This window comes from Calonectris borealis, chromosome Z (genome assembly GCF_964195595.1).
Source record: "Calonectris borealis chromosome Z, bCalBor7.hap1.2, whole genome shotgun sequence".
Taxonomy (NCBI): domain Eukaryota; kingdom Metazoa; phylum Chordata; class Aves; order Procellariiformes; family Procellariidae; genus Calonectris; species Calonectris borealis.
In genome coordinates this window covers 27095270-27119706 of record NC_134352.1, presented here as the reverse complement: position 1 = coordinate 27119706, position 24437 = coordinate 27095270, and the positions used below count along the sequence as shown (strand labels likewise).

Genomic DNA, 24437 nt, shown 5'->3' with positions numbered 1-24437 from the left:
CTACACAAACCACAAAATATCATGTTCATGCTATAGATTCAACACTGGAATGATTTTATTTTTCACATGTTTACACATATCCAATATGAAAAATGAGATAAAAGAAGTATGCTTGTAAGGACCAATGCAAACTTCGTAAAAATCTCACAATCAGTATTGTACTTACATGAGTTTACATGAGATGTCATTAAATCACATGAGCTTACAGCTTGGTTAGTAGTATCAATTTTGTTTTGTGTTTAAACACCTCATCTGTTTTTTTCCACTTTATTAAATTACTATTTCTATTATTTGTAAATTAAACAAATAAAATACAGAATATTTACAAATTATATACTGAATAGAAGTTAATTCTCATTAGTGTCCAGGCAAATTGGGAGAAAAGGCATATCCAGAATTTTCTGCCTTGTACATCCACATGTAGTGAGTACTCTTTTTGTAAAAGCAAGGGAGAAGAGAGTGAGAGATCATTATTACACAGTGTGAACAAAACCCATCTATTTTTAGTGGTTTAAGGAATACCATTTTCTTAATGTACTGCATTAACTTAGTGGCAAGTAATAGCCTGTTTGCAAAGCTGCAGTCTTTTGGATACGGCATACAACTCGAATCTTATGCAAGTGTTGCCCTGACCATATTCCAGTCAGAATTACTACATTCTCTGTTTAATTGTTGCTAAATTTAATTCGGCACTTTTCTAAATTGCTCTGGTTGCTAAATAACTACAGCATTTGGCTCTTCAATTAGATATTTCATATGTCATCTGCAAACAATAACTATCCTTCAGAAAATTTATATGCATAGGTATTTTCAAACTAAAACTCAATCCTACGACCTACAAACAGGTCAAATTAAGCAATAAAAAGCCCGGAAAAGTTTCAAATAAGAGATTAAAATTATGAAATTAGTTTTCTTAAACAAGGGGTGTTTGTCATCTTCTCTGTGAATGGTTCATCTCTTAGGGAGGAAAAGAAGAAAAGAAAGCTTAAAAATGACTGTTGGTTTAGCTTTTGAAAATGTTTATATAGTAAAAATTGTTGCAACACCACAGAACTGAAAGAACATTAAAATATTACTCTCAAACTCAGAGATTATTGAAGTGTTGTTTTCTTTTTCAAACTATCCTTTTTCTGATTTTTTCATGCAGTAAAATGAAATTTTTCAAACTATTTATTAGCATTGTAATTGCAGATATATATTGTTTATGCAGATTTTCAATTAAAAAAATAGACTGATTCTTAATATCTGTATTGGTTGTGGATACTTTCTTCTGAGTTTCACAGTTACAAACCCATCTCTATAGCAACCTACCACAATTTCTTACATGAAAAACTAATATTAGGATGGGTCTTATAAATGTATTTTTAGTTACCTCAATGTGATAAATTATTTATCTTTACGCTACCTGTATTTGCTCTTTGCTTTATCCTCTTTACTCCCTCTGCTCTTCATTCCTTCCTTGATCATCTTTCTTGACATGTAATCATCATACTACTTGTTAAAAATTCCTTCCATTGCTTAGGTTCCACCACTGTTCACACACTGCCCAATGTTCTCCTTTACTGGTATGAAACAACCTGCAACTAGGCTTCCTTCTGTGCCACAATTTTTTTTAAAGATTAGTTCCACTGACAACATGCAGTCCTGCTGTAGTAGGTAGCTGTAGTCCATGACAGCTTTTCATACTTCCCCCTTCTCTGCAAAGGCAGAGAATTTTTAAGGGAAGCAGTGTATTGCTTCCTTCTTATTTCCAGATGACTCAACAGATAACCTGATTTTCTTCATTTGGAGGTATAGCTGAAGCAAGGGAGAGAATGAAGCAATATAATGATTTCTCAGCTGTTTCAAGTCTGACAGAAATGCTTCTTGCTTTAAAGTTTGATATGCCCTGCCCTAAAAACAAAACAAAACAAAACAAAACAAAGCTGAGCATAGTATGACACTGGATGGAAAAAAAGAAATATTTGGATTTGCAAAACATTTTTACTGCTTCCAGTTTGCAGAGAATTTCGAAACAAATCTGACATCATTCATTAAATTAAAAAATACTCAAATTACTCTGAATAAACAAATCACCATATGATAGTGAGTTAATATTTATGACTATCATTATATTTCCTTCTGGTCATTTGCATTTTTTATATCACTGTAATGACTGCATAATCACAGACTACTGAACCATTACATAATGACATTAATAATAAAAACAGTACACTTTTATAACCTTCCATTTTGAAAGAATATTAAGTTAACATTCTTTTCAATAACACAATAAATCAAGGCACAAATCTGAACTGTAGCATTAAATATACATAAGTAAATATTTTAATTCATGTATTGCTTTCCCAGTCTTACAGCTGGGGTTAATATATTTCTTTCAACTGTAAAATTCTTAAAAGCAGTAACAATCTTAGTGTCTCCATTTCTATAAAAAGAACTTTGTGCACATTTTGAGATACTATGTCTTGCTTAATTAATATACTTTTCTCCTCCATTACTCTATAGTTCCATTTCTAATTATCAGAGAATGAATGCCTAGAGTCAATAAGTACATTAATATCTTACAAAAATATTTAATACTTAAGGTTTTTGGGATGGTTCTCCAGTACCTTTTTCATAAACAGAGTATTGTGTTATATATTTAAATTCAGGTTGACATACTTTTTGGTAAGTGCAGGCCAAATCAGTCTAGAACAGTAAATACTCTGCTTAGAGGGCTATTAATGTAAAAGATACAAAGTACTACATATTCACCATTTAAGTATGCTATTAGCTTAAAAATAACATTGTTGATAAGACTTTCAGCACTGAATGTTGATTTTTGTGCCAGGCAGAATTTAAAGAATGGAGACAGGAAAAAATGAGAAAGAAACAACTAAGACAAAATAGGAGGATGTAAATACAGAGTTCAAACAGCAGGCAAGGTCAGGCCTCTTTGTAATACTGTGACTCCTTCTAGTGGGGGACACGAAAGACCAAATCAAACATTAAGAGCGTAATAGCAAAAGGCATAATAATTTGATTCTAAAACAAAAAAGCAGCCTGTGCACAACAAGGTACCAATTTTACCTATTTGTTGCTTGTTTGCTTGGGATAATCACTGGGTTGTTTTTCAGTTCTAACTCAGATCTGAAAAAACCTACAAAGGTTTGGCATAGTTCAGCTCAGCAACAAAAGGAAAGGCTCAAAAATTCACATTGTTGCACATTTATTAGACAAACAATTCTTTCTAATTTATTCCTAATTTAGCATTCACTAGAAGAAGTAATTTAACATAAAGAAATGAATTATTTGAATTAAAGATTAGCATTCATTCCAATCCAATGTTTTATCAACTGGTGCGCAATAGCCCGACTTGGTGGTACAAAGAAAGAACGCTGATTTCCTTTAATAAGAACTTCCACGACCTGCAATAAAGACAGATTTTTTTCTTTAGAAGATAATATTATAAACTATATGGAATGTAACATTGTATTAATGCAGGAATTATCTTACTATGATGATCCATCAGTCTATCATTACTACAGCTATTAAAGAGCCACTATCAGATTCTCCAAGACACATGCAGAGAAAAAAACACTAGTGTTGTCAGGAATACACTGAGATTGTCGGTGACTAACTTTGCCTTCAATTTGACTTACAGAGTTGACTTGCAACTGCTAGGCAGAAGTACAGTGTTATTAAAAGTTTAGCTTGTAAGTAGCCTGTGGAAAAATCTATGAAAACTATGTTGTGTAAGCAACCTTGCCTTTTTCCACTCATGGAAAGTCTTTTTTTCCTTTCTTTTATTTGACTATATTTTAAACACTCAGGAAAGCTAAGTGTAGAATTTCCTATTAATACATAGTAAACTCCATTCAATACCAGAGTATTAAAATAGTACTGCATGGAAAAAGATGTTCAAACTAATGAATTCCCAGAGTTTTTACCAAACCTCCCCCCTCCCAGCAAATCTGGTAGCATGCTTGTTTGGAGAAACTCAGATGATGAGTTTAACACTATTAAACACTACTTCTGCCAAAACGAAAAGCACAGGCTTGCTAAGAAAGTGGGTTAAAATAACAATAATCTGGATATCTCCCAAAAGGAAAAGGTGAAGAGCTAACTGGCAAAAATGTCGTAAAACGGGCTTGCAAGTGACTCAGAAATTACCGCGAATATCTGCCTTTCTCTCATTGTGTCTAATCTACAATTACAATATAATGCAATTGTAGCAATAAAATGGAGAGTATACACGCTCATTCAACTTGCTGAAAAAAGCAAGTATCTGTTGTATGCCAGAACCAATACAGTCACAGACTAATCAATACAAGAATGAAATTAAATTGCACTTTACCTGTTCTCTAGTGAACCAGCGGGCATCCTCTATTTCATTCTTGTCAACTTTAATTTCTGTAGACGTTGCAACAGCTAAGCAGCCAATCATTAGGGAGGAGGGCATTGGCCATGGCTGACTAGAGACATACTGAACATGGCCAACTTTGACTCCAGCTTCCTCTTCTACTTCTCTTCGAACAGCATCTTCTATTGTTTCACCTAATCAAAAAGGGCAAAGAACAAGCAGCTAATGAAAATACTCCAAGCAATGACTACATCCTGTGCTTTGAACTGACTCAAAAGATTTGAAACTGCCCCACACAATTATCTATGGAGATCTAGTTCACAGATCAGGGCACAGATGTTAAGTACAAGATACAGAAGTCTAATAAGGTAGAACTAGCCACCAAAGCAAAATGGAACTTTGAAAATAAAGTATGATAATTTCTCCATCATAACGCTTATTTCCTGAACTGATAAATTATCATACAAGCAAGCTACTGTTACCACACTTAAAACGTCAAAAATTGGGTAGGAAATACATTGTTTCTTTAATTACTTTTGAAATGCTGATCTGTTCGTTTATAAATAGCATTGTGTTAATTTTTAGATTTTCAGTATGATTGTAACAGCATGTAATACAACTTGAAAATCAATATTTAAAATAACAATAGTAAGAAAATAAAGACTTAATAAAGACTTGCACACATTTCTGCATTGTATTATTCACTGTGCCTGACTCATTCTTTATTGTCTTAACACAGACAGACAATTCTCCAAACTTAAACTGCAATGGAAAGCTTTACTTCCATATTCACGGAAAACTGCTAGATGTATATGTGGAGTGTTGATTGTCATAGGCTTACCTATGCCTACATGTACTGTGTTATAACCACTGATTACAGGTTCATAAAAGCAGAGAGTCCGTGCATCAGAGCTAGAAGTTTTAGTTCAACTACGTTCAGCTGATTAGAAGCTGATGATAAGATCAGCTACTCTTAGATTTCAATTTATGTACTTGAATTCAGTATCAGAAAGTAATAAGGCCAGCAGAAAAAAGGAGGGAGTGAAGAAATAAACATCTTGACTTTTTTCAAATGATACTGGAATGAATTTATTCATGCTGTCACCGTATTTCACCTGCACACAGTTATTGAAAATAGTTATACCCTATAATTTCACTAGCGATTAAGATGTATTCCCAATATAAGAATGTTTTACAGATTTTTCTGCAGCTACCAATAATTGTAACTAATTCTAACTATTATCGAATTATAGCTGAACACAGCTAGCAAAATCCTACTTTTCTTTCGAAATTATGTAATTTCTGCTTATCTTTCATATAACCCATCAGGCCCTAAACATGTAAGCATATTTAACTTTATGTTACCTTTAAGTTATGCTTTAACTCTTATTTTTCCTATGCTAAAATACCTTGCTAAGTATGACCAAAGAAAGGACCTTATATGTATTTTAAAATGTTTTTTCACTTAAATATGTGATTAAGAATGCATGATGAGAAAACCATTTTTAAATTATATTTACTAAAGTTGCTTTTTTTACTAAAGTTGATTTTTTATAAATCAGCTGCTGGAAAGTACAGAACAGATTTATTATAACAACTTATCTAACAGGAAGCAAAAACACTTATTTGACATAAGACCGAACATATTTCTGTATTATTTTCAATGTACAATACTGATATGTGAGAAAAAACATTTGGTAAGGGAAAATGAAATTACTCACCAGGTTCTACAAACCCAGCAAGACAGGTAAACATTCCTGGGGGGAACCTCTTCTGCCTACCTAAAAGGCAGTGGTTCCCATCTGGATGGATGACTTGCATTATCACAACAGGATCTGTAAGTGACATAAAAGGAACGTATTTCAACATTTGAGGGACTTAAAAGCAGTAATAAATTTCAGTCTATTCGATACCAATATAAAGACAAATAAGACACCTTTAAGTGATTGAAATCAGAATCGTGCAGATGCCCAGAGCAAGTTGTTATTTTATTTCACTTTGTTTTTTTTCTCCCTGCAAGATATCTGTTTATTTTGTTTTGCAACATACATGCTTAGTAGAAGTAGTTTACTAGCCAAGGCTTGAAATGCGGGACATAAATTACCTGCCACCAAAGCACACAATCTGTTAAGAGTATCAGCAATACTAACCTAGCTATGCATTCAGCAGATAGCAATAATTTCTGCAGCAAAAACAATTTATTATCACTTCCTCTACACACACAGGTCTGAAGAATGTATGTTTGAAATACCAAAGAAGAGCCAGATACTCTAGTTACAATGTAAATACTGAATAACTTTCCACTTTTGACTTTGTTGACTGTTTGCTATCAATCTCTCATCTGATGTTGCACTTTTATCTACTTTCTCACTTATGGTCATTTTATGTATTTTTTTCTTTCTTGCTTAATATTTTCTCCTATTGGTGTAATTCTTTCTGTCATGCCTTTCTGCACACTGTTCATCTATGTCTTTTCCCCTTTTTTATTGTTATCTAGCTTTTAAGTATCTCAATGTTTTGTTCTTAATTTTTACTATCTACCTCTGCCTTTATGTTTTTTTCCTCTTGCTACTGTTTTTCACGTTTTTTTTTGTTCAAAACACCAGTATTTTCTCTGTATGAAAAGGCTTGATTCAGCAACCACGATAAACAATAATTTCAAAGATTGTTGTCCTGCTCAAAGATATTTGCCACGTGGCACAGTGTAGAATATGCAGTGTTGCTGTCTGTAAACTTTCTTCAGAGAAAGGCATCAGTAGAAAATGCTGGTTCATCAGTCTTTCCTATATAATTCCATTCCTTTTGTAAGTCTGTTGTGCTAAAGACTGTAAAGAAACAGCCACTAGTATGTTAACAAGCTTCACTATAGTCCCTAAGACAGAAGAACATGGCAGAATTTCTTTGATTACCACAAAGATGTATCTAAAGCATGTAAGAGAACATGAAATTCAGAAATACAACACACATACAACACCCAGAACTACAACTGCAGAAGAGAGGACAGGGTAGGGGAAGGAAAGGTGATCAAAGAGTCACCAAACGACCCAGGGAAAAAAGCGTGTTTCCCTATCAATACATAGTAGATTTCCTTTGCAACACATGAACAAAAGGAGCTATAGAAGACTATCTATACAAGCTTGTATTCTGAGTAGAAACAGGCCTGGCAGTTTGTGAGTGACAATGAATAGTGAAAACCAGTGAAGATGGTTAATACAGTCAAAGTGGCACTACAGGAAAATGAGCACTGTATCAGAAATTTGATACAGGGCCAAATTTGATACAGAGCTATTTCAAGCTCAGAGGGCTTGCAAAATGAGAAAACAACACGCAGGGGCGGGGGGGAAGTAAAATGTGACACTTTGTATTGTTAATATCTCATTTATGTTGTTGGAACTTCTGACTGATATTACTCCACTGCAATAAAGATTGGTAATGTCACAGCGATTCTTTGTCGCAGACTACTGCAAGAAAGAGAAGCCTGAACTACTTAATCCTAAATGCAGCCGACAAACACGTACTGTGGGGAGAGACAAGTATGTGAGACCTGGGAGAGAAGCAAGCAGCTGAAATAACTAAAAAGAAATTGATTTACACGTATATAATAGTACAAACAAGCTGCTTTTGGCCAAGTTTATCCTACAATATTCTCACCAACTCTTGGATATGATGTGTTGTGAACACCCTGGAGACTGGGACAATCTTCTTTTAAGCAAGTTTTCTTGTAACCCCCTTCTTCAATCTTGGTTGCACTCCCACACGTCGGGCAGAATCGGTAGCGACTGTGCCATGCTAGAATAGATCTAGCCTGGGCTACTACTCCTTTAAAAGAATACATTGAAAATACACAAAATCAAATACTAATTTATGTAAGCTTTTAATAGTATAGCAAAAGCAAGCAGTAAAGTTTAACATAAAAATCACAGCAAGACTATGGCTTAAATTGCAATCTACTACAAGGGAAGTTGAGCCATATGAGTTATTCAGATCTTTTTCTTGGTAGCACAGCAATGCAATAGAACACAGTACTATTTAGCTGCGTTCAGAAACAAATTCATCCTGATCAATATACCTTGTTTCTCAGAAAAGTTACTTTGTCTGGGCAAAGTGCCAGAATTATGTATCACACCTTTTCCAGATGACCATTTTAAGGCTACTACAGGTATTGACATAATAATGCATTGATCCATTTAAACTTCAGGTGCAAGTTAAGCGTGCCCTTTATCCTTCTGTAAAAGCAAAATTGTTACAACAGCAGTTGTTAACAACATGTCCATAATGACATTCATTCACTTTAAGATCTTGACTTTCCAACGCTTGCTCACATTGGTTCCTTCTCAGATGGGTATCCAACACACTCTTATTAAGGATTTAGCTTAATTTCTTGTAATGAAAACTCAGCAATGACAGATTTTTTTTGCTTTGTTTTAGAACATTAATGTGCATGCATTAATATTTAAATAATACCATTTATAAAACCATGATGATCAATAGATTTTACAGTCTAATACTTGCTATTGCAGATGTTAGCACTTTGCAACTGCACATGTTCTTACAGACAAAATTCTTCACAAAACCACTGGCAGGCTTTTAAAATTAAAATATTTCTAAAGCCACTGAAAATACCCAATTCCTTTGCAGTGGTTTGTCCTTGCATTTATCTCAGTGAATCCCAAAGCATGTATTTCTGATCACATATTTCATAACTGCTGCATTTTATAAATCTTACCAGCTTCTTTTTCAGCTAGCTGCAGTAGTGCTGGCATTGGTGGGTGAAGAAAGTAACAGTCCTCATGTTTCTGTTTAAATTTCTCAGCAGAAGCAGAATCTACACTAAGAGCAAACCAAGCAACTAACCCATCCTCTTCATCTTCTTGCAGAACTCTTCCATTGCAAGCAGCCAGCAGGTTCTTGTGGAACTGAAGTTCAACTCCAAGAAAAATCAAGGTGCCATCTTCAGTTTGGTTCATGCACTGCTCCACATCCTTGTGGCACAGCCTACAAAGCTTTACTTCTGGCTGCTGGGAGCTCTCTATTCCCCCATCCAAAGTAACCAAAGGACTTAGATTTGAAAAGAGGATGTATACTGTAGTTGGATGGCTTTGTTTTTTGCTTAGCCACTTGGAATCTGTTCTTTTATCACTCCTTCTGTCCAGAAGTGTCAAGCCAAAATAATTTTCATATTCTTTCATTTCATTTGACAGAAAATTAGGCCTCTGTCCACCCTTCACATTAGCCAACAAATTAGCTATGTGCTTGTATCCCCAAAATTTAGCAATGTCCAGAGCTGTCTGCCTTGATTTATTAACAATGAACCTGTCACACCTAGAGAAACAGAAAAGAACGGTGGTTACCAGAGTAAATACGTTTAGGAAAAGTCCTGATGCTGTATTATTCTTACTTACAGCATATAGATTTGATACTATTAAGGTGCAAGAACTTTTAGACACTCTGCCTATACTGGGGCATTCTTTAGGCTAAAAACTTAGCATTACGGTAATGAAAAGTAATCATACTTCATTTTCTTTTGCTAAGGCCAGATCCCACATTTTTGTTGATCTGCTCCAGATACCACTTACGAAGGTTCATGCTGTACTACAACAGCAATAAATTAATTAAAATCCCAAACAATGCATCATGCAAAAAAAAAAAAAAAAAAGGCTGAAGATCATTTATAGATAGAACTTTGAAAGCCAGGCTACAGGTCTCTTCTGAATAACCAGTAATTAAAAAAAAAGTAGTTTAACTAGCATGACTTTCTAGAAGCTACTGAAAGCTACATCAAAACATTTACAAGAAAATATTTACCATTAAATAAGAATCAAGAATAAAGCCTCTGCTTAGTGAGAGAAGCAGCACCCTTATAACCGCGGTGCTGGTCCCTGTAGGGATCTCTATTACCAAAATGTCTGCAGAATGACACAGATGAGGAAACATTGCCTCATATATTTAAATATTAACAAAATTAACTATATTTAAATATTAACAAAAAAATAAAAAATATCTGAAATAGACTGGGGTTGATCGGGAGGTCAAAAATAATGCATGTTTATTTTTTGTCAATTTTAACTCAAGTGAATAAGTGAAACAGAAGTTTCACTGTAAACTACAAATTATACAGTAGAGGGGCCAGACTCCTCAGTTTTTAAAACCAGAAGACACCAGTATATTCATGTTGCTGATACACAGGTAACTGTACCACAAGCAAGACTGTTTAGACTTGAGATTTTGTATTAACCTCAATAGGTTTTGAGGGAGTTTGAGTCTATTTTAGACAAACATTCAAAACTTAATTTACAAGCTTTTGGTGCAAAAGAAATTACAGTTGCCCATTTATCTTTAAAGATTAAGTCTCCTTTAGGCAAAATCCTGCCTAATTTCCTACTTAATTTCCTATCTTTCAGCCACTGAATTTTGTTCTGGTTTTGTCTTCCACCTTCTATCTGCTCAGGTACATGCAGACTGCGTTCAGGCAGTGTTCATAACAGTGGCCTGAACTCTTTAGATCACTAAGATCTTTTTTTCCAGTCTACAAACGTTTCCTGCAGCTTTTCTCAAACACGGATGACTATAAAAAGAAATGGACTAGCTTTCCACGATTAGCCTCTGGAATGTTATGTCATATTACCTTAATAGACATTCATGTTTATATATCCAGCAATTGTATTTGTCCAAATGATTATTATGACTAAGCAAAACTAAAATGAGACCAATGAGGTCACAGTATCACCTCAAGAACTATATTCAATGGCCTAAGAGAACGGCCCTGAAAAGGACATTTACAAGTGGATATTCACTCTTCTTTTACAGTAAGCATAACTTAAAAACTGTTATCTTATTTACCAAACTGGTAAATTCCCCAAAATCTCAAAAGATTCCTCAATACACAGATGATTTCAGTCCACAAAATCTGGCACTGAGATACTCCACTACTTGCTGGAATATACTGATTTCATCCCTCACTCCGTGCTGAGCCCCAGCAGAGGGCACAGCATCTGGGTAAGACTGAAAAAAAAAAAAAGTGGGATGATCACTGGAGGCTGTGGAATGCTGCGCTTGAGATTACACATAACAACAGAATGAACTAAACTTGCTTGGTTCTGTAATTAGGGGTGCAGAAAGGAACAGACTGGGCTTGACTAATGTAGAACTCAGTTGAACCGCAACACCTGACTCTCACCCTTCATTTTGAAATGGTTTCGATTTGAAGTATTTGGATCCTGACTTTATTCAGGCTTCAGAATAATCTTCCTTGAAGCATTCTTTGCTTTTCTGACTGTCTTGAAAAACTAGAAGTACAACAGCTGACTTGAAGATAGACAACAAATATGATAGCAAGTTTTTGACAAGCAATGAACATGCTTAGTGTCGTACTGACTGAAGAAAATAACATGACAGCTCAAGGAGGAAGGAGGAAGTGAATTATCCAAAAAATAAAAGACAAATGAAATTCACCAATGAGTAACTTTGGTAAAGGTACGTCTGTCATGTCCTACCTTAAAAGCCAGTACCTCAGCAAACATTCTGCGCTGTAACATAGATGCAAGTGGATTACAAATAAAGTTTACAGAAAAAGTCTAAGCGGAACAATCAAATATACCAAATTTACACTCAGTACAGTGGATGGAATGGGATACAAACTTTGTTCTATTCTGTTGGTCTCTGGGAGGAGTGACAAGATATGCCTGAAGATCAAAGGATTAATTTTAGAGTTGCTCATAATTTTTAAAGAGTTTCTTAGCAAATACAGAAAGCATGATGCAATAGCAGAATCCAGCTATAAACAGATGCAGAGTACACTTTCCTGAGTTTTAACCCTGAAAATTCTTCCGCTATCTGTCAGGTAAATTTACTTTTCTGAGATCAAGTTGAAATGGGCAGAAAGGGATTCAGGTTAGAGCTTTTCAATGGGATCTACTGAACATCTTACCCTTCTTCAAGAAGAATCTGCACAACCTCAAGGTGTCCATTTCTGGCACCATACATCAGGGCTGTCCAGCCATTATCTGCAGCTGCATTGATAAGTGACGGAGAATGACTGAGCAATGCTTTCAGTTTGGCTGCATCTCCAACAGCAGCAAAATTATGCAGTTGAGAAATCATGTCCTGACGGAGGTTCTTTTCAAAGTCTGTCATTGTGTCACCTTAGTTGAAAAAAGAAAACATAAATGCCTGAAAACATATCCACCATTAGTAAAAGGATTTAAATAAAAGAATTAAGTTTAATGCTACACAGATAACCAACATTATTACCAAAACGAGGGGCACAACAGCCAAATTCTTATAATTAGTATGACATTGCTATTCCCAACCAAATCTTAGTCCCACACCTCTCCAAATATAGTGAAATTTTATCCTAATAATCAAGACTAGTTCTAAAGAGGCTTAAGGAGAGAAAGATTTTGCTATGAAAATGAAGCTTCTTTGAACGTGAAACACACGCCTGGTTTCCGATCGAACACACACACAGGACAGCGCAGCACAAAACTCCACTCCAAGAAATGAGCCTCGGGTGCTTTGGAAAGAACGACCAGCGACCGCCAGTAGGCCGAGTCCCTTCGCAGGCTGAGGGACTCCTCCGGGCAGTGGCAGGTTATTGTCGTAATTCTGCTCCGCCTCCGGCGGCCGCCCACCCCTCCGCCCCGGGCCAGGGCCGCTGGCAGCCGGCACCCGCGCAGAACGACGAAAGCTTCTATTCCGCAGTGAGCTGCTGCCCGCCCCGCGATCGCGTCTCAAAGACGCACACAAGCGCAGACCGCCTTCGCCACCGGGCCTGCTAACGGCGTCCCGGCAGCCGGCCTGCGGGGCCCGCCCCCCAGCGCGCTTGCCCCGGGCAGCTGCCGCGCAGGCGGAAACCGCCCGCCGCGCCCCCGCCTCTCTGTGCCCGTTACGGCGGCGCGGGGCTGCAGCCGCCCCCCAGGCGCGGTAGCGGGCGGAGCGCCGCGGGTGTGCGGCGGCAGCGGTGACGGCGGCCGCCGCCTCAGGGTAGGGGCGGGACCGCGCATGAGCCGTGGGCTTGGCCCGCAGGGGGCCCCGTTACCGTGAGCTGCCGCGGCGGCGCAGCTTCCGCGGGGCGCCGGGCTCCCTACGGTCTTCCGCCGCGGCGAGGGGCGCGTCCCGGGGCCGCCCCGCCTCGCGGTGCCGCGCAGGGGAGCGGGGCGCGAGTGGTGTCCCGGGGTGTGCGGTGAGGTGCGGCCGGCCGGAAGGAAGGCCCGCCCCGCTGCTCGGCCGGGCGCGGTGCTGCAGCGCCCGCTCCTTGCAGCGGCTGTCGGCCTTCGCTGCCGCCATCTTCCCGAGGGCGAGGAGGCGGTGGCGGCGGCGGGGGGGGTGGTGCTGAGGGAGGAGCGGCAAGCTACCGCTGGTGGAGATCGCCAGCCATTACCAGAGTGCTGCTGCCAGCTGGGCAAGCTTGCTGGATAGGTTAAAGTGCAAAGAACCATTTTGTCTTTGAGGCAAGAGACGTTGTGGTTATAAAAAGCAATCAAACTGTTTTTTAGCTTTGCTTCGCTGTCCTAGGGGAAGGCAAAACCGGGTAGCAATAGAATATGCAAGTACTTGCGAGAAAAGTGGAGCAACTGAGATGTCATGGCAAGGGAGAATAATTAGCAGGGAAGTTGGAATGATGATACAAACCAGAAGATAGTTTCAATAGAAGTGTGTGCTGTTAGCCTAAGAAAAGCTTGGGGAAACCAAGGCTATGCCAGTCCTAGAGAAATGAACTTGGGACTGTTGTTCCAGTGCGTTTGCCTCTGGTGAGTACCTAAGAAACTTTGTGCTTGGTTTACAAAAATTGCTACCAAGTGACAAACCTTAGTCCAGCACCAGGTGGTCTAAAGTCTTGATGTTGGCCTTGAAGTTTCAGAGAATAAGAATGCTATTCTTTTAAAATTCTTGTTACCTGAAAACATAAAAATATTGGGGTTTCTCTTCACTTGCCTTTGGTATTTTTGAGTTAGGAGGATTCACATCTTAAATTTCTTCAACACCACGTATTTTCAAAACCAGAAGAACTGGACAGCTTTTGTTCCCAATGCTTTAAGAAAACATAATACATTCCTAAATCCATATATTACCATAGTGCCATATATTTCTGATATTGAGTGAAGAGGATTAGAGATATTGTGACTGGGTCCTGTCAGTCCCAGTAATGGCACATCTAATTGCTATATCTCATGTAGTCATGGATAGAAAAACTTAACCTAGCCTTAATTTTTAAAACTCATAATAAGACATGAGTTACTATTTTTATATGTTATTTTTGTAAGTTATAAAGTTTACGTAAGTTATTTTTCGCAACATGTGCAGTTCTATATTTTTTTTCATTAGTCACTATTAAAAGCTTTCATACGTCATAGTAAGTGGTTTGTTGAACATAATGGACAGTACAAAGTTGATGCATGTATTGTGTCATCTTTATAAGCAAGCTTTAAAGTCCATGCTTGGTGTTCTTAAGCTCTGTACTCTTATTAAAGCTTCTTCAGCAGGGGGTCAGCCACATGAGAGAAAACTCCTCTTAGAAGCAATGCAGATGCAAACTAGTGAATGTGCATGAAGAATTGATAGGAGTATTCTTCCAGATAGGAACAAATGAAAAAGGTAAGGGTTGAGATTTTAATTTTATTCACTCAGCTGGAAGCTAGCCATATCCTCTGTGATGTGGGTCACGTACCCGTAAGCAGTTGTTTCCACCTGGTGAAGGGGTTGTGGTGGTGTGCGCTCCCCCCGCCTCCTCATAAGCAGTGACCACCAGTGGGGGTTGTGATCGCCACATCCAGCTTAGGCTGGGCTTTGGGGACGGGTGGCAGCATAGTAGCCAATGGCTGTCTGGAGCAGTGACCCAAATGTCTTGTTGGTATGCAAATATGACTATAAGTCAGTCATCTTACTCCATAAATAGTGGACAGCTTAGGGCCCATTGAGCTCTTCTGCCCAGCAGTGGGCTGCACGCCAGGATCTCCCCTTGAGTAGGGATGTCTCTCAGGGTTACTCCTCGAGGTTGAGAGACTCCTTGCCACAGCACAGCACATCCTCGGTAAGTGACCAGTACTGTGCTAAACTTTGAAATCTTAGCGAAGTGATAGAAAGGATTGATTGCGCGTATATAATCCTTTAGATGTAAACCGTTGACCAAGTCTGGGACTAGGATTGGACCCAGCTGCACCTAGACTCCTCTCTGAGAAGGAGTTTAGACAGCAAGGGGGTCCTTTCTGAACCTCATGGCTCAACGGGAGGGTTTCCCTGACAGTTTTGTCTGACCGTGTACTCCATGCAGTAAATAATCAAGTGTACCTTGCCATATAATCTTGTTAAACCATTGTTGCATTTGCCATTGAACTTTAACTCACTGTCTCACATCAGTGAAGTATATTTTTGCTTCTCTCTTACGAGTGAAGTGCACTCTCATTCCATCCGTGACAGGGATGCCACCAGCCCTTCAATAGCTAATGCCCAAAGTAATTTTTTTCTTTCTGTGGTGATTAATGGCTGAAGAAGAAAATAGCTTTATTGTTGTAGTAGACAAAGGCACGATTCTACTTCTTACCTTCTTAGTAATGTCTTAAATCTGCCATTTATGAAGTTATGACATCTCAGCCTTACATCCTGATCTGTGTAATGAATTCCCTGATTTCTTAGGAGGGCTAACGCAGTGTTTGTGTTCTTTACTTGACTAACTCATGGTACCCTGTTAACAGCTTTGAAACTTGTTTTGCTTGTGTGTAAAACTCAAGAAAAATAAAGCATTCTAAATCCTGTGGACAGCATAGTAGGAGGGAGACTAAGCTGAAAGATGGATGTTTTGGATTCGGAAGGAAGTGGATCACTTGATGCTTCTATGAAGCAAAGTATGTGCCATCTCTTTAACATTCATAACCAAGATAATGAGACATATGTAAGTTACTTGTGTATAATGTATATAGACAAAAAATCTGGTACTGTACCACTGAACAGCAAGTTACTGTATCCTGCTACATGGTGAAACAAATGCCACAGACTAGAAGATCAGTTATGGTTTGGGGAGGCTTTTGGAATCTTTGGTGGTGCTTCTGGCAGTACCTTTATCATCTATGGCATGTGCAATGTGAAACGGAGTTTCAGATGAGCATCTAACTAAACTGTTTCATACTCCAGTATTTAATTACTTCATTAGGCTTTTTTCTTGTAATAAATTGGTTTTTTAAAGGTTAAAAAAATCAGTGGTACTTCTCGGTATTGCTAGAACTTTTATTTTTCTGCTTTAGAATTTTTCTATGTGTATATGGGTGTCAAGTTATCTCTTTTAGCATGACACTGACTTCAGTATCAGCTAGATATGTGGAATATTCTTTCCTTTAAACTTGTGAATAAAATGTGTGTAGACTTGGTATTGTGTTTGTAAGGCATGTGAAATCTGGTTTGTGCTATTAGGGTATTATTGCTATCAGAATGCTCGTGCTTCCCTTTTCCCTTCTCCCCTAATGTGCCTTCAAGAAGTTTTGACCACACAAGTCATGTATGTGTTGGATCCTACAGAAAATTCTGGCTCTGCCTTCCTGAAGGAGGAGTCACTTTGAAGGAATTGTCCTTGGGAACCTTCTTCAAAGTTTTTTTTTCTTTTTTCCTCCCTGTTTTCCAAATGTAAAGGGATTGTATTAGCTTTAGTATTATTGAAGGCTTTCTCAATTTGCAATATGTGAAGCATGATTTTCTTCTTGGATGAGAAGCTATTTGGGCAGAAGGGTTCTTGTTCTTAATTTTTCCAGAGTTTTGTACCTGTTCCGGAAGTATAGTACAAGGTGACTAATAGGTTTTTTTTTGTCTACCATTTTGGAAGAAAAATCTCCTTGAAATAGAGCAAAGTTCACGTTCTTTAGAAAACGTAATTTTTGTAATAGTTCAAATTAATTGTATACTAAGTATAGCTTGGGGGTTTTTTTGTTCTTCCCTGCATGCTTTCTTGTATGTTAAAAAAAAAAAAGAAAGAGACAAGTAGTATTTGAGAGGTCAAAATACGATAGTGATACTGCTACAGTAAAATCTTGCAAAAGTGTTTGCAGTTACTCCAATTGGGACACGCAGATTAAGCTGAATCCAGTTCTTCCAGTATTACATTTTCGGATTTGTCACTTGCATTTGTATTAAACAGGAATAACTAACTCATAAGGATCTCTGTTTTAATGTTTTATTTAAATTGTTCACTATGTTTTCAAATACTAAATAAAGTGATTGCTCATCAGCTTGTTTTTAAATGTGGATGTCAGAAAGTTTAATGTGCCCACTCATCAAATATCTATTTTAGAAATAGAGCTTTAGCTAGAGATATATATGTATATGTAATTGTTTTAATCTTTGTTAGAGCTGCAGGTAGAAGGGTCATGTTTTCTAAGCACATGATTGAAATTATGTGGAAAAATGGAAATAGCGTGAGATTTTGATGCCTTTGAGCTATAAATCCTATTGTTAAATAACTTAAGAGCCAAACTGTGTCCTGTCCTGTTCTCTGTGTACTGATTCTTGTTACTGTGCAGTATATTTCCTAGTGAATAGTGTTTCATTAAAAAATATACATTACCTTGTCCTTTTAAATTCGATATGGTTGTAATTTCAATGTATATTCACCTGAAAGTCCACACCAGCCAGGTGGTTTCTTGCTAGATCAGCGTTAAATGTGTTCTGTGTGAACTGCTGGTATGGTCAGACCATAGCTGGTGACTCTCCAAAGTGTAGGCTCTTCAGGACACTTACTTTTTCAGCATAGTGGTTTAAATTTCAAAATTTTTGTGTCCCCCTCCTCACCATGTGCCTTTTCCAAATTTGTGTACCACACAAATGATAATATTTAAAATAACAGGGATTGTGCTATGCTGTTCCTGTGCTGCTTGCACGTACTAACCTATTACTCAAGGGCAGTGTCATTTTTGAATCATGAGGAGTATTGCAGAAGGCTGGGAATGTATGATCAGAAATAAATAATTAAAGGAAGCAGTTTTTTTCTTGCTTATGGGAGGGTACATTCTCCGTGTCTTGACATCATGTCAACACTCCCCAAATTGCATGATTGTGAGTACTTCAAGGGGAATTTGCACCCCCTCCCAGCGTATCATTGCAAAAATAACGTAGTACCCCTTGTTTTAAATATCAGTGACTGTAGTAAAAAAATTGATTGGGAACTTAAAATGAGCATAACATACCAACTTGTGCATTTGAAAATGTTTTAGTTCTGCTAATGGCTTTAGTTATTGTGCTGGATAAAATGTTACAAATTCTTGTGAATATGTAGAACTTTATTTAATCACCGAGCTGAATTTTCTAATAGCAATTTAATGGTTCTTTAGAATTAAAATATGCAATGGTAACTTGCTTTAAAAGCTGTTTTTTTCCTTTGATGTGTTCAGTATCTAAATAAAGCTCACTGAGGAGGTTACAATGGTGCTGGACTTAGGTGTGCCATGATTCTTGAATTTTGTAATAAATAAACTGGCCAGTATAGGCTTTGACTTGAGTGAGTCCGTTAGCTCTTTTGTAGTGGGAAGCATTGTTGTAAAGGTATATTTGTAAGGCTTCTGGAGTTTGAGTGAGGTTGTCAGTGTGAGATGGATGCTGTGCCACTAACTTACTCTGATCTTGAAAGAGACTCTGGTGTCTCTGTATTGATAGTGACTAATGATAGTCTTTTCAAAATGCTTGCTGATTACTGCAGACAGCAAGCAGGGAGTAATTCTGAATGCCCCGATGCCTTATTCATTTTGTGGTGCAGCCTATAGAAAAAATTGCATGTGCTGTAAAGAATGTACCAAAGTGCCATTGGGAGACCGCAGTGTGCGGGCAAAATAGAGTTGGAGACAACTCTGCAAGAAGTGACACAACACCGCTCCTGTTAGCCTAAAAGATGGCAAAATGATAGTACAAACAGGAGAGAAGCAGTCTGAAAAGATGTGTTGATCCCCAGTTGTTTCATAACCTTACTTGCAAAAGCTTAGCATTACACAGTTATTGTGAAAACAGGCTCTTAGTGTTACTATGGAAAAGTTGCAGAAGTGGCCTCTCTGAGCTAGAAACCACTGTAAGTTTAAGTTCTACCAGAGCATGTAGCTGTTCAGGGATTCCAAATGCCTGAAGAGTTTAAAAAAAAAAAAATCTTAAAGGGAAGAAACTTGAAGAGAATACTCTGAAATTCTTCTGTCTGAAGTGGATGTGGTATATGTAAGAAAAAATAACATTCGAATGTATGACTTGTGACCCTCCCTCCCTGAACATTCTTAGAAGTAGTATCTCTGGGATCTTAACTGTTTCAGACTCTCAAACCCTTTGTCTCTTCCAAATTAGTAGTTAGATGATGACTGCAGAAATAGATGGCAATATGGACTACTGAATTTGGAATACTTTTTTTTTTTTGATTCATTCATACTGTCATACCTCACGTACAAGCAGTAAGTATTTTTCTGTGGAGGGTCAGGGTAGTCGGACCTTGCTGTGAGATGCAGATGTTTCGATGCCTGGCTGTTAACCCTGAGAATGTAGGTGCCTGACACTTGCTGTAATGCTTTCAGGATTATGCAGCCCGGGAGAGATGACTCTGAGACTTGCAATGTGTTGTCCTTAAACATCCTGTATTAAATGAGATCTTGGAGACCTGTCAATCTGAGAGACTTAACACCTCCCTGTATGCAGATGGCATTATGAAGATTCTGCATCTGTAGAAGCCACAAGCTATGTGGAAACCAACAGTACACAAGAGTTAAGAGGATGTAATTGTTACTTACTCCTATGGTGTGACTTCAATAGATTGGTCTGCCTTTTTAAGCCTAATGAGCCTGGGGCTGCCTGACCATGTAACAAGCCTTATTCAGAGATCAGCTCTGCCTGGGCAAGTAACGTGTGTAAAGAAAGGGGCCAGTAATGCATTTCTAGGGAGGAAAAATGTTTGTTTTTTTTTCCCGAGGACTGACTTTAGAATAAAGTAAAGTGTGTAGAAATTAGGTATCTGTTTTTCAAGCCTGTGTTATCAGGCAATATAGCTCTGGTCTGAGTTACCTTTTAAGACTTTTTATTTGAATTAATAAACTGTGCTGAGGGAGGTGTCTGGAAAAGACTTCAGTGCCTATCAGTTCTTTCTGGGCTAGGGAAAATGGCTATCTTAATTACTTAGGTTAATAGATTTATTAAAAATAATGTAAAATCTCATTATTTTTATGAATTATTATTTAGATTCTTCAGAGCAAGAATGGGATTGATCCCATTTTAGTGTTGGGGCTAGATGAACCACAAGAATAATATATTTTAATTTTTTTCAAACTCAGTAAACCGGTAGCAATATCATAGAAGGTTTGCTAGTTCGTTATTTGGGCCTGTACTTCATTCTTACCTCTTAATTTCAACATGTTTTATGAAGGCTCTGTTTTTCCAAGAATCACTGTGCTAGGTCAAGTTTAAAAGGCAGCTCTGGTTCTAAGTTGTTCATTGGAAGTGAACAAAGTAAGACAATGGATATGTGTTGCCAAACATTTTAGTTTATATACAGTGCATTATAATAGATTAAGCTTTTAGCACTTCCTGGCTTCAAAATAAAGTTTTAATGCATATGTAGCTTATCTTAAGATTCAAGGCTGTTACAAGGCAAGAAGAAATCAGTATTATCTGACAAGGTTTCTTGAATTGGCACTGCAGCATTCCAGAATAGTCTCCTTTGCTGTTTCCAACCAGGGCTTGGAGCACACCTAACTATTTTTTTTCCCAAGCATCTCCCTGATCCATTTCCAAGCAGTCCTCCCTGAGAACCGATTGGAAAAATGCTAAAGGGCCTGATCTAGGGTCTGTTGGTATAAATGTGAGTCTCTTGGTGCTGAAGATATGGAGCCAGTTTGGTGGGAGTTTTCAGTTGCTTGTACGAAAGAGCTGTAGGAAAGCTGTATGACAGTAATTATTATGGGGAAAAAAAATCCATTTGCAGCTAATTTCGATTAAAAAACCCTAAAATACTATTAGGTGTTTTTAATGCTAACCCTGTGCCTCAGCTAGCAGTCTACAGAATGGGGAGAGTAGGAGTTCTTTCAACTCAAAACGCTTTCAGTCATCTGAACTGTTAACAGGAAGTTTCTTTCAGCTATGGTATGTACTGCAATATATGCTGTGCCTGAGGAGAAAAAAGGAATGCAGCAGTACCAATCTGCTCCGAATGTGTTCCTGAAAAGTGGATGGTTCATGATATGATGGTCAGTGAAGTAAATTTTCGCCAAACAATTAATGTAATGGGGGGGTGATAAATGCAGAAACTTAATAAATGTGCATGAGTTAAATTTGCAGGGATAGTATGCACGATGTGGAGGACTGGAAGGCAGGAGCACGATCATCAGGACTGTCAACTGCGGAGGTGTTAGCTTTTAAGCAAGTAGCTTTTCAGAAGGGATCACCGCTCTGAAAGGTCCCAGCTGCCTCATCTGTGAGATTGAACACCTGACCATTACCCTGTTTTTCTCTCCTTTACCTTGCTTAACTTGCTTAATCTTGATTCATCGGACAAAGATGAAGGCAATAAAAATGTAACTGTTCAAAGATCTAACCCAAAGAGGCAGCAAGATTGTTTACAGTATAGTAATCTGCTGGACTCCTCAGAACCTGATAGACTGTGGTAAGGCTACAGAGAAAAGTAGTATCTCAAGAGAGAGGATGGGGGGTAGGGTATGGGTAATATTATTATGTGTGCTTTGTGGCTGACGGAGATTTTTTAGTTTTCTCCAAATTATTACTGTGTTTTCAGTTTTCTCCCTATTCTAATTTGGTTTCATTTGTTAAGCACTTGTATTTAACTGATTGCTTATGAATGTGGCAGCATGACTCCCTGAGTACTAGATAGGGTAATTTAGTTTCTCAAGTTTCTCAGGTGGTGGCTAAGTTGGTGTTTGAATTGTTTAATAAGAGTCGATTAATAACAATGGTTTTAATAATCTGTCAGTGTTTGCCTTACAAATGTTTCCTCATGATTAGTGAAATCATATTTGCAGTGATTTTTGGTTGAAAGAACTGTTACTCTCCCCATTCTGTAGATTGCTAACTGAGGTCCGAAGTTAGTATTAAAAACACCTAATAGTGTTTTGGGATTTTTTAACTGAAATTAACTGATGCCTGCAAACGGATTTTTTTTTTTAATGATAATTACCTTCATGCAGCTTGTTTTGAATTCAAAGGATGGCTCCCCTTAAATTAAAGGGGAGTTTAAAACTAGGAAACTAGTTTTACTTGTTTTGGGAAAAAATAGACTTTCTAGGTATCCATGGGAAATGGTGGAGCCAATACAGGGATAAAGATTGAGCTCTCTGAAGCAGCTTTCATAGAACTATTCCTTCTCTGCATTAATTCTTTGCCTTGATCATATTCACCATCTATTTCCAAAATAAATGAGGCAGGAAACATGCAAATTATTTTCTGTTTTCAAAACAAAACTCATTTTGTTCCCAGAACAGAGAATGTATATGCACTGTAACAAAGATACTACAATGAAAAAAACAGTATGTGGTCATGTCGTGGGAGTCCTATTACCATCTATAAGATGAATTAAAGTGACATTAATTATGAGACTTTCTAATTTTAATGTTTTACTTTGCAATATTCAAAATCTTACACAGGGTTTTGTTTGTTTTGGGTTTTTGAATCTGTATGTGAAACTTGTGAAGTTCAGCTTACTCTTTCTTTGGAGGAGTGAAAAAAAAATACTGTTTGTATTTTCAGCAGTAGAGTTGGTACGTTAAGATCCACCAGAAAGATTTTTGCTGACTGTTGTAGTTTAACCCCAGCCAGCAAAAATAAACCCCACGCAGCCGCTTGATCACCCCCCTCTCCGGTGGGATGGGGGAGAGAATCGGGAGGGCACAAGTAGGAAAGCTCCCGGGTTGAGATAAAAACAGTTTAATAATTGAAATAAAATGAAGTAGAACAGTAATAATAACAATGAGAACAACAACAATAACAGAATACACAAAGCAGGCAATGCGCAATGCAACTGCTCGCCGACCGCCAACCGCGTGTCACGGACGGGGGGGGCGAGCCACCCCCCCCCCCCCCCCCCCCACCTGGTTTTTATACTGAGCATGATGTCACATGGTATAGAATACCCCATTGGCCAGCTGGGTCCACCACCCCGGCTGTGCTCCCCCTCCCGGTGCAAGCATCACCCAGCAACAGCCAAAGCATCAATGGGCCATCAACGCTCCTTTCACACCGAACCCAAAACACAGCACACCCCCAAGCTACTGGGAAGAAAGTTAACCCTGTCCCAGCTGGAACCAGGACACAGACTCAACTAATGATGTAGGTGGAAGTGATCATTGAATGGACTGGCATCGGAAAGAAAAGAAACAGAGTACTGTCACTGAGGGAAATAGTTTACTCAGTTCTGGGAGAGCTGCCTGATACAGCTGTTAAGTGATGGAGGGAGTGCAGCTGCCTGCTCCAGCCCAGGCCCCCTTCTGCCCAGTTCCTGGGGCACAGGCTGGGGACCCGGAGTCTCTGCCCAGGCTGAGGGACAAGGGTGATGTTTTCCTCTTTGCAGGTTCAACGAGTAAGGGAGTTGAGCGCCTGTCCCAGAGACACACGGACACACACACAGAGGACACTGACACAGCCGGTCACTCGCACTGCCACAGAGGAGGCACTCCGACAGCACCCCCATGGAGGACTCACACACACAGACAGCCCAGCCCCCTCCTCCTCCTGGGCTGGCAGAGACAGAGGGTCACTTGTGCAGCACACACAGGGGACTCTCCAGGTTCACAAGCACACGCACGTTCACAGATCCCCCGAGTACAAGCATGGCCTCTCTGCCCACCTGGCATCCCTGCCCCAAGCCAGGGTCTCGTGCTCGCCAGCTGGTCCAGCTTGAAGTTTGTGGGTGATTACACATGCACACGCCATGCACACCAGGTTTGGGGAGGATACAGACACTCGCCCCTCTTCCAGCCACCAGCTCTGAGCCCCTCACTCGCCTCACTCATGCCAGTGCTCCCCAGTAGCTGGTTTTGGGGCACACACCGTTCCTGCCCCGTGGCTGGAGGTTAAAGACCCCACCTGCTCCAGTAGCTCGCGCTGGGATCCCCCCACTCACTCCAGTCTCTGACACCACAGGCCA

The 24437-nt window shown here is 38.8% G+C and overlaps 1 protein-coding gene and 1 long non-coding RNA gene across 10 annotated transcripts in view; one reads left to right on the top strand and one right to left on the bottom strand.

Moving 5' to 3' along the window:
* Nucleotides 1-37: 37 nt before the first annotated feature.
* NUDT12 (nudix hydrolase 12) lies at nucleotides 38-13483 on the bottom strand. 4 transcript variants are annotated; one of them, XM_075137620.1, is made up of 7 exons: nucleotides 13380-13483; nucleotides 12270-12483; nucleotides 9069-9664; nucleotides 7994-8161; nucleotides 6064-6177; nucleotides 4337-4536; nucleotides 38-3407 (listed from the first exon to the last, which is right to left on the bottom strand). In XM_075137620.1, exons 2-7 carry the CDS (start codon nucleotides 12473-12475, stop codon nucleotides 3297-3299), a joined length of 1395 nt encoding a protein of 464 aa, XP_074993721.1. In that variant the 5' UTR covers nucleotides 12476-12483; nucleotides 13380-13483; the 3' UTR covers nucleotides 38-3296. The 4 variants fall into 4 exon arrangements, with proteins under 4 accessions (XP_074993721.1, XP_074993722.1, XP_074993723.1 ...); XM_075137621.1 differs by lacking the exon at nucleotides 13380-13483 and adding an exon at nucleotides 12781-13286; XM_075137622.1 differs by lacking the exon at nucleotides 13380-13483 and adding an exon at nucleotides 12806-13200.
* A 207-nt stretch (nucleotides 13484-13690) lies between these two features.
* LOC142075766 (uncharacterized) overlaps nucleotides 13691-24437 on the top strand; it is a 29811-nt gene continuing 19064 nt past the window's right edge. For 2 of the 6 annotated variants that reach the window (XR_012671014.1, XR_012671015.1), the window contains exons 1-2: nucleotides 13712-14091; nucleotides 14812-14935. This is a non-coding gene — a long non-coding RNA (uncharacterized LOC142075766). Of the gene's footprint in view, nucleotides 14092-14811; nucleotides 18744-19866; nucleotides 20607-23861; nucleotides 24037-24437 lie in introns of those variants that run through there. The other 4 variants (XR_012671017.1, XR_012671018.1, XR_012671016.1 and 1 more) reach the window with 4 other exon arrangements.